General features: G+C 38.1%; 1 protein-coding gene across 2 annotated transcripts in view; it reads right to left on the bottom strand.

The window, feature by feature from the left end:
* Positions 1-3,682: 3,682 nt before the first annotated feature.
* Positions 3,683-11,034, bottom strand: part of LOC134669029 (ATP-binding cassette subfamily G member 4) — a 68,624-nt gene continuing 61,272 nt past the window's right edge. Inside the window, exons 10-13 of one of the 2 annotated variants that reach the window (XR_010098845.1) lie at positions 9,527-9,691; positions 7,775-8,031; positions 4,596-7,258; positions 3,683-4,431 (exon numbers count right to left, since the gene is read on the bottom strand). Coding sequence is in view for 1 of the 2 variants with exons in the window: in XM_063526551.1 (XP_063382621.1) it covers positions 6,917-7,258; positions 7,775-8,031; positions 9,527-9,691 (764 nt within the window). In the remaining variant the exon portion in view is untranslated. Of the gene's footprint in view, positions 4,432-4,515; positions 7,259-7,774; positions 8,032-9,526; positions 9,692-11,034 lie in introns of those variants that run through there. The other variant, XM_063526551.1, reaches the window with a different exon arrangement.

Below are 11,034 nucleotides of genomic sequence, written 5' to 3'. Positions count from 1 at the left end.
CATCTTACCATCACAATCTTCAGGCAAAACACATTTGCCGCAACTGTTCTCGAAATAACCTCTTGGGCAATAACAGCGGCATACGTTTTGTGGTGTCGGAACGAACGGGGGGGACCTATGTCTGTCTGCGCAAAGACCCGTGTCCCAAGCGGCTCGGCATCCGTATATCTTAAAGGGGTCCCGGCATCGGCATCTTGCTGCAAAATAAAAACAAATATAAGGCACTTGTCCCACCGCCGACGATGAGCGATAAGCGAGTAGAACGATAAACTAAAAACGAGTGGGCGAGCGGCGAGAAGCGAGTGTTAGTTCCAATAGTTTGGTCGCTCGGATATAGGCGAGTGTTCGATTGCGACGGGCTATTACTCGCGTCACTCGCTCGGGCGGTGCAGCGTAGCCGAACACGCAGACTGATTGGTCTCGCAGCTTGAGTTCTAACTACGAAGCGAGCATCGCCGAGCGAGTACCGCTGAGCTAGTTTTATCTTATCGCGGCGACAGACTAGTAGAGCGAGTGTTCTCGCCGGCTGTGTGAACAGCCAGCGATGAACTATTCATATATGTGTCTCTTTTACTAACACAGGATCCTAATCTTTTGTTCGTTTCTTGGGCGAGAAAATCGCCTATAGTTAATCGCTTACTCGCTCTTGGTGGGACAATAAGTGCCTAACAAAGGTACAACTCTAGTCATGTGGTGGCAACATATGTATTGTTCCTGTGCTGCCGCCTACACACCACTTGTGTACTAAATCCTGCGTTTTCTCTGTTGCATCCTAGAGGAGATCAGAGGGCCTACCGCGAACCACGTTTGACATGTTGCCTCTCTGTCGGACTGGTAAATTCATACGTAAGTGTGAAAGGGAGGCAACACGTCGAACGAAGGCTCTCAGGGTCTCTGCTTAGAGCAACCTAATCTTAAATATTGGGGCAGGTAGTTTTTAAAAAGGATTGCCATCTGACCGTCCTACACAGAGGAGAAACTTAGGCTCTATTGGGAGTCCAGTTGCCTCACGATGTTTTCCTCCACCGAAAAGCAATAGGATAGCGAAATGATATTTTCACGAAAACTCTATGCACTAAGCAATAAACAAGATTGTATCGTATTCCAGAGGCTTATTACTACTTAATAAAATGAATCGCAAAATATCGAAAACCCTAAACTACTTTAATATTTTAATATTGAAAATACAGTCAAGGAATTTAAATTCCGACCCATTTCGTACTTTGTCACAGTGACAATCAATATGAAAGCCGCTAGAGACCTCATACGGTTGTCACTGTGACAAAGCACGAAATGGGTCGGAATTTAAATTCCTTGACTGTACAAAAAAACTTACGCGTCGGTGACTCGGAGTATGCCCACCCGAACAAAATACAGACAAAGAAAATAAAATAAAAAATACGCGCCATTTCGAAGAGTACACGACTAACGAACTCGAGGTCTATAAAGATAATAAATATAATAATGCTAAGTAAATGCAATAAAAACTGGAAAACACGAGTACACTATATTCTTTACCTACTGTAAATAAGGCGCAGCGTGGGCGCAGCACACACGATGACGCGTCTTGAAAGTTACTTTTTAAATCTTTAAATAGTTTGAATAAACGTCACTAACTGTATGTATATCTTCAATTTCAAATTTTCCTTTGCTGGGCAGTAGGTTAAGGAAAATTTGCCTTAAAACCCTAGGTGTAATGTGCGTTTAGCTGTTTGTGGGTTTATATTACGTACACACGAAAACTCCCAATTATCATATTTAACTAAACCAAAACGCACTTATTACTTATTATCAGTGATCGTTAATTTTCCAGCAATTTCGGTGCAGCATTGTTAGTTAAAAGCATCTGTATGCCCTACTCTAGGTGGAATATAATTATAGTTCGTTTTTTTAGCATTAGAAAGAACTTCAAAGAAGGTAAGCGATCTTGACATGTCATTTAATTGAAAAACGCTTTTTAAAAATCAGTAACTATTACTTATGAAAGTAATAGTTAAAAGATATAAAGGATCGTATTAGATTCATAATTGTTACATATTTGCCGTAACTTATTTTTATAATGTGTTTTTCAATCAAAAGACACATCAAGATTGTTTACCTTATTTCTAATGCTAAAAAAACGAACTATAGGGTTAATAACAGTAATATTAACCTTAACCAATCCTCTCTCTAGAAAAAAGATTAAGAAAATCCTTTATTTTTACTATGCTGCACCAAAATTGCTGGAAAATTAACGATCACTGCTTATTATCTTCAAAATATTCTCATTTAGCTTAAAAAATATCAATAGGTATGCCACTGCAAAAAACTTGTCTAACGGCCCTATTCTAACTTTAACACTAGAGATCATCTAGAGATGAATAAGATATGATATCGAGAAGATATAGTCATTTCATTTGTAAGTTAGATATGTCAAATTTGACGTTTCCGCGATTCTGGAGGTCCTCTTGAACGATTTCGACAAGTTATGACTTAGATATCCAAGTCACATCTAGTCGATATCTAATGTAGATCTAGTTGATCTCTATATCGTCTCTAGATCTTGTGATTATCTTGTTTCCCGAATACGCGTGTAAGTACCTAAGTATTTTCTTTTCAACCTGTAAGTAGGTACCTACTTTTAGTCGCAAAATTCAGCTGCTACCAGGCGTGGCTCACTCCGCGGTTTCGTCGCTTTGCTACAGGTAGCTAAGAGTACATCCGTTCCACACCAATTTTGGTGGCTAGCCATAAGCCGCGCGTGGCACTGTCGCCACCTAGCGGCCATATCTGTCCTGATCGTAACAGACGCGTTTTGTTAGAGAGTGAGTCTTCGTACCTAGTACTATTATTTATTCTGTGCTGCTATACTTACCTTCTACTAGAAAATCACCGTGCAACTTCTTTATCATTATCATTATTATCAACTACCTTATTCTGAGTTAAATAATAGACTTACAGTAAAAGTAGTAGCTGTGTGTTCTGCGCTTTAAATAAGTACCTATTTACCTACATACAAAAAAAATACTTACCTGTTTATCATTGTTATTTTTTTATTAAACTATATAGAAACAGTTGTTTTAAAAAACAACTGTTTCTACAACAATATGTTATTTTATTTGTTTTAAACAACAACATGTTATTTTATTTCTTTACATGCTATTGTAGAAACAGTTGTTTTAATCACATCAGGATTACCTTAAGGTATCTTAAAATTGCTCAACATTGCCAGTCATGCGCAACTTTACCTAACTTGAAAAACAATAACGTCAATAACGTATTCTCCATAAGAGAGCTCTAAATATGTCTTATTCCTATACAGGGCGTCCCACGACTATGCCACATGGAGGGAAAGTGCCTTGAATATTGAAGATGGAACATTTTACTGAGAGAAGACATTATTTTAATTTATTTAATTAAATCTATAACTGCAGTTTAAATTGTTTTTCAAATTAAAATAATGTCTTCTTTCAGTAAAATGTTCCATCTACAATATTCAGGGCGCTTTCCATATGGCATAGCCGTGGGACGCCCTGTATATGTACTTGAGAGTTTCTGTCTATTTCATTGAAAATTGCGCATGGTAGGTAGGTAGTTAAGTAATTACAGGGTGGAGTCAGGGCTATAACCGCGAAAATCGAAGTTTGCAAATTGCAAACATCTTTCTCAGTCACTCTAATTACGCCTTCGTTTGAGTAAAAGAGAAAGATCCCGGCAATTTGCAAATTTCGGTTTTACCGGTAGTCCCTCAGGAGTCTGACGAATAATAATACAAAAATTTTACTCATATCTGTATTTTCTCAACATTACTTAGAAAGAACTAAATAGAGAAGACTGACGCTCCCTATATACCGCCGCGTGCCTTTTCATTGTTGTAGGTAGGTACCTAGTAGAGTATGTTTGCGTTTCATATTGTATACAGGGTATTTGGTACATCGTTTGCCAAATTAAAACGGCAGATAGGTTAAGTTATTTGCTATCTTCCCAGGTCTTAAATTTTTAATTTTGCGCACGGTTATTTTTCAGCTCTATGCCAGTTTTTCGTAAATTTCTAATTTTTACTTGCGCGGTAGTAAAAAACATGGCCAATTTTTTTTTCTAGGCATGAGCAGATACTCGTAGCAAATGACTCAACCTATCTGCCGTTTTAATTTGGCAAACGATGTACCAAACACCCTATATATATGTACAGTCACCATCAGATATATCGGAGCGGCCAAGGCGCTCACAAATATCTGAACACGCCTCTATTGTCAAGGCGCTACTTAGAGTGCGTGTTCAGATATTTTTGAGCGCCTCAGCCGGTCTGATGGCGACTGTACCTATACATATAACTTCGATTGTATGACGGCGGCTAGGTACTTTCCATGTCTAAAACGCCTTTATCCCTTAGAAACAATAAATAGCTCAATTTCGAACAGACTGTCAATCTTCTCTGTTTACTTACCTCTGCTATAGAGTCAGACCGTGAATAGTCTGCAGCGATTTTGATAGCCCACGCAGAGCAAGTGTCATTTTAAACGTCAAACTGTATGAAATTATGACGTATAAATAACACTTAAGTACCCTGCGTGGGCTATCAAATCCGCTGCAGATTTTTATTGGTGCGACTCTACCTGCTACTCTTTAAAAAAGTACAAAAAATATTATGCCTAGGTACCTTATTTCATAATATCTTCTAAACAGTCTGTTACATAGGCTGTATGAGTTTTGGTGATATTCTTTTACTGTTGTGGCACTTAGCTCACCTAAATATTCATAACACAGACAGGATACATGACTTAGGTACACTGCGTGTAATAGCATTATTTGTGTTAAAATATTTTTTGGAAACAGACGGTCTACTAGTTAACAGAGAAAACTCCAAGAACACTATAAGTATTACATAATACCAACTAAAAGCAGTGTTGCCAACTCGGATTTTGAAAAAATGCTAGACTAATGTCTAGATTATGCCAAAGATTTTTGAAACACCTATGCTAATAAATACTCAAATATCACTTGAAATTGGACACTTAAAACACATACTTTTTTTCAAGATCTGCTTGGCCAACTTTATATAGTCCGTTGACGTCCATCCGTCCACAAAAGTCAAAATTCATATGAAAATATGAACCACATAAGCGATGGCTCATATTGTTGCTGCCAAGTTGGTGCAAACTTGGCTTAGACTAAATTATGCTAAAAAATATGCCAGATGCTAAATGGAAAATGTTGGTGCCAAAGCGAGTGAAAATATGCCAGATCTGGCATCATTTATGCCAAGTTGGCAACACTGAGTAAAAGTATACTTAGTTCTATTATATGTATTACCAAGTTGTTTTAAAATTCGCTTAACTCTGTATGCGGATGCCCCGCCGCTCCGACACCTAGTGTAAATTTTATTTGATAGCGTGAGGAGTGTTCGCGTTTGCGTTATGTCTATTTTGTATGGGAATTTGAACAGCGCGCCAAGCGAGACGTTTTGGAAACTCAACGCAAACAAACACTTAACGCAAAGCGATCGCTCGTCACGTTATGAAGTTTACACTATGGTACCGATAAATAACAGCGAGATATCGTCATCTGTTTTGCAAAATTTTCTGCACAACTGACCGCGTAAAAGCTGGAGCGCGCATACCTATTTGTCAAATATAGCTAAGTCAAGTGCCATAATTTATTTTAATGTTATTATCTTAACTGGGTTATATGCTATACCACTATCATCAAACAAAAATCATTTTGCACAAATTAGCTAAAAGCACCGTCAAACTTAATCACAAATCTTAGAGCGTGTCCAAATATAGGTACACTCGCTTTAATATCGATTTTTTGAACTGGCTCATTCGAAAATGCTCTTTTCATGCTAAATAATTTCAACCACATAAATTACCTATCTTCGTATGTTGATTTGTTTTACGTTTACATTAGACGAGAGCAATACCCACTACACTACACCACGCCCAATACCTATGTCACTTTTTAGACAAGCTAGCAGCAAGCAAGTCAAATATTCAATCGTTTACGAACCCCACTTTAAAATATCAGCACTATTTAATTAAGGACAGACAACAACATTACACTCTTACAAAACAAATAACATTAACTGAAAGCTGATAAATCGAATAGTTCAAAAAAACTTTATAGGCCTTTATTTATTTTTTATGTGCACACCGGTGGCGTGTGCGTAGACGTGCACGTGCGCGTTGTGATAAAGAGATCCTTAAGAGAGGCGGCACACCACTTGCGTGACGTGTGCGTGCATGGCTACAACATTTTGCAATGTGCACGTCTACTCTACTCACATAGCCAGCGTCTAGCCTTTGAAGTTTTTATGAACTAGTAGATTTATCAGCTTTTGGTTAGAACTGCTGCTAGGTTGAACGATTTAAGTATCAACAAACAACTTAAATAAGGTCAATACGGGTAAGCGTGGCTGGTCTTTATTCGTACATAAGGGGCCTGTAGGTACACGTTGATTAGTGTTTAGTCCACTATACACAAGTAGCAAATGTACGAACTCGTAATAAACAGTAACTGTTATGAATGTGTAAACAAAGTGACCGCTAACCATAGTGATCCCGTATTGATCGTGTCTTAATAATAAATAATTATCATTCACGCTTAGCTTCATTTATCCCTTTATGGTGAATTAGAGACTGAAATCTTATTTTATGTGATTCAAGAAGTCTACCTAGATACTATGGTAAAGTATCTTTGGCTTAATACATTCCTCTCCTTGAAGTAAATACGGTATACACATTAATGTTAAGATTCCAACTTATAAAGCACTTGATAACGATCTTTAAAGCTTATAGATAATTAAACTAACAGAATCAAACATAAATTAATTATTAACTAAATTTATACCCTTAAAATCACATGCTATTAAAATCTTTGTACTGGCAAAACCCAAAGACTTCAAAACGATATCACAGAACTTAAACTAACTGAGGAATCAGGTGGCAAACCGCCATCTTAGACCAATATAGCAGAGTGATCTGAAGACGAGCATAATGCCAACCATCGTCATGATTTCTATCCAAACTGAGCTTCTTTCGATGTCTAAGTATTTCAGTAAAACATCAGGTTTGGAGAAGTGGCAATAGACGTCTTTGCAGTCCAGAGGCGTTCGTCCGAAGCCGAAGATGGTGAGGACCATCGCAACGACGCCGCAGCGGATGAAGGAGGTCTTCATCAGGAGGTTCATGAGGAGGGGGATGCGGTGTGCGAAGTCGAAGCCGTAGATTGCGAGGCCGAGGAACGGGGCGATCGCTGTTGGGCCGATGGCGCAGCCGTTCTGCAAATGAAGAAGGGTAAGTCCAGACTAGTAGACCCTTTGCTTCATAAAAACTGTACTGCACTAGAGTACCTATGTAATTAGTAATTACGTTTACATTTCGGCCGTGTTGGCTCTGCCTATTAAGGATATCCCGGATCAATAACCCCTTCAATAAATACTGACATTTATAGTGTAAGTATCAATAGGTATCGGTTCGTTACAATTATTTTAATGTCATTTAACAAATAATTATAAAGATAATACGCAAGTAAAGTAACTACTTAATAAGACTAATAAACTTTACTTATTTCTAAACAACGTGACAAAAGTTAAGATATTCCCGTTATTTGACTGATTTTCTTGCATAGACGATTTTTTTCAAAATAACATTAAAATATCCTCCTTTAACTTTGATACACAAACGCATGAGTTTGTGAAAATTATCATCAACTTGCAGCAGTAAAAATGTTTTTTCAACGTGGTGTTGAGCAACCTTGTAGTACAAATTCTCTTTAAAACGGAGTTCATACTTACTCTAACATTAAACACTGATCCAATAGCCATGCCCATCCCCTCAGCCACCAGGGACACCACGTTTCCAATCAAACAGAACGCAATGAATCTCGTCACTTGGAACGGCACTCCCACCATGAAGTACACAATTGTAGAGAACACACAGTTAAGCGTGATTTGTACTGGTAACTTGGACACTGTCAAAGCCGCATAGTAAGGCGTGAGGCTGTACCAGCGGTTGAAATGCTCTTTCTTCACGAGTTTCACTTCTTGAGGATCTGAAATGAAAATTGAACAATTAATATTTCTGAAAACAGCGCCATCTGTTACCATTCGCAACAACTATCAATATGATTTATAAATAGCAGTGTTTTATGCATAGATCACATAGATGTCACTGCAAACGTACAGTAGTAGAGTCGCTTGGTAGTAAAATATATAGTTTTTGATAGTTTTCAGATAATTTATAATTAATAATAGTGGTGTACTCAAAGACGGCTTAAACGATTTTAAGAAGTGACAAATTTCTGTAATATGTCTAATAAGTCTGATTTCTCTTAATTAATAACTTTATATTCATGGTCATTAATGATGACAATGTTACACTATGTCATTTGCAAATGCCATGCCATCGCTTGGGCCGATGGCCTTACCTGTGCCAAAAGCTATATAGAGTCAGTCCATGAAAATTCTGCAGCAAATTTGATAGCCCATGCAATGCACGTGTTATTTTAAACGTCAAACTTCTATGAAATTATGACGTATAAATGACACTTGCACTGCGTGGGCTATCAAATCCGGTGCAAAGTTTTCTTGGTCCGACTAGTATTTTTCCTTAAACTTGTGTACCTAAATTATGTGCTGGAATGTGACCAGTGGTAAACACGTTAATCATAGACCTAATTAGTAATTTACAAATGATAACAATTACGCTGGCATTAATTAATGTCCAAATACACTTGTAGATAAATGCATGTATGTGCACGGTAGGGCAAGTCACAGTTTATTTAATAGAACTTACAGTAGAGCTATATGTCATACAATGTAGTTACAATGCAATGTAATATTGCTACGCTTCCATAATGGTTTAACTCTAAGGTGTAATGGGGCAAGCCTAACACCGGTGAAAGAAATGTCAATTGTTACCCAAAAGAAAATACACTATGTTCTTTTTACGCAGTCTCGCCTTATTTCCTTTTGTAAACTGATGAGTGATAAAAATAAATAATGGACAAAGTTGTCATATGCGATAGTGCTTCGATGCGTTTTCCAAATTAAACATGGAAACCCAGAAAATTATGCATGCCTAAAGTGAATGGACTTTAAAGCCTTACTTTCTTCCTCGACTCTTTAATATTTCAACACTTTTATATTTTTTTAACGTTCATATATTTTTTTTATATTTATTTAATTAATAAATCTTACAGCTATCATAACAGTTTCCCAATGCGATAGTGTAGGCAGGCTATTATTAGATATATACTATAAGTACTATAACTAAGCTAAGAATAACACAACACAAACAATGTAACCTTTACAAATTCACTTTCAGAACAATTAAATACGTCAGTTCGATTGGCAACTTGGTTAAATGTGCGCAGGGCTCTCGGGGCTATAATCTAATACCTATCGTGCTCGGCGCGTCATCATGATCATGAACCTTGTCAAAATGCACCAAGGTAGGATATAGAGTTAATTATTTAAGCTGTAACCGCACGTCAGTTCACGTTTTTGGTGGTCAAAAGGTGAACCCTGTAAAAGGGCGACACTTACACACTAACACTGGCACCATGATCTGCGTGTAGGCGAAGAATATGACGAGGCCCACACACATCTTGAGGTGGTTGAACATCTGCGTGCCGTCGTTGGCCATGTTCAGGAAACACAGGCCAATCAGCACGCCGCACATCACGTGGTGGATCAACTGGATCCAGAGACCTGAAAATAAGGCAGAAATGAGTAAGAACTTATGTTGAAACAGATTTCAAGGACAACGAGGATTTTTTGGGAGTACAGCCAGCAGCAGAAATTGCTAAGCGGATGAGGTGTTCAAAATTACCTTGACACGCTCTTATTCTCTTTACTATAAAGTTGCGTCAAGATCATCTTGAACACTTCGCCCGCTTAGCAACTTCTGCTGCTGACTGTACCTAGTAGTTATACATACTGAACTTATTGAACCACAGAATAAATAATAGTACTAGGTACAGAAGACTCACTCTCTAACAAAACGCGTCTGTTACGATCAGGACAGATATGGCCGCTAGGTGGCGACAGCGCCACGCGCGGCTTATGGCTAGCCACCAAAATTGGTGTGGAACGGATGTACTTTTAGCGACCTGTAGTAAAGCGATGGAATCGCGGAGTGAGCCACGCCTGACTGATCATTGACCAAAAAAAGGTATAGATGGCGCTGTGGCCCCGAACCCAAAACCAGAGGTCTAAGCGCCGAACAAAATTCATGGAACTAAGACCCGCTGTCCACATTGACAGTCAGATTATTGGAGGCACGCGATTTTATTTAATATAGATGTTGTCGGTATTCTTATTTTATTCATCCATAGCACTAGTTTAGCATTAGTATTCCATTGTCTGTACCACTGCGAATAAACACTGCACTATCCTAATACACCCGAGATTTTTTCTCGTAGGGGGTAGTCACCTAATCCGTCGTACTCTGTTACTGTACCTAGGCAAAATGTAACCGCCACATCTGTCTGCCTGATTTATAAGTACAGATTTGTTGAACAGACGTATCTGCCAGCCAAATATCCCCTGCTTTTGTTTCGTGTCGTTGTTCGTAGAACTAAAGCAGAGTACCTATTTTGATAAGAGCTTTTGCATCCGGCATGAACTAAGGACCTAAACATTGCTATCATTGTCACGACCTAGGCATCATGTCTATTTTCTTGTGATTGAGTCAGACGCTACTTCAGTTCAGTCCACGAAAATAGCACTTAATTCTTTAGTATTTAAGGTTATTTTTGTATGTAGGTTATGTGATTTAAAGCTAGATAACAATACAAGCGAACACAGTATTGTCAATGTTAATCATAAAATAGGACACCTTATCAAATTGTGCAAATTAATGCAAATAACTTTAACTGTTGTTGCTCACAGTAAAGAGGTCTTTACTGGAACTAATGCAGACAATTATCGACTTTACGTTAATGTTGTTATGGTCGCTAACTAGACAGTCCACTACCTTAGTATCTGAAGGCACTAGCCAATTTGTATCAATGCAACGGAGATGGCATTGTGTTTTACAATTATCATTAAGA

This window comes from Cydia fagiglandana, chromosome 11 (assembly GCF_963556715.1).
Source record: "Cydia fagiglandana chromosome 11, ilCydFagi1.1, whole genome shotgun sequence".
In the NCBI taxonomy this organism is placed as follows: domain Eukaryota; kingdom Metazoa; phylum Arthropoda; class Insecta; order Lepidoptera; family Tortricidae; genus Cydia; species Cydia fagiglandana.
The sequence above is the reverse complement of the archived record's forward strand: the minus strand, read 5'-3'. Positions and strand labels throughout refer to the sequence as shown.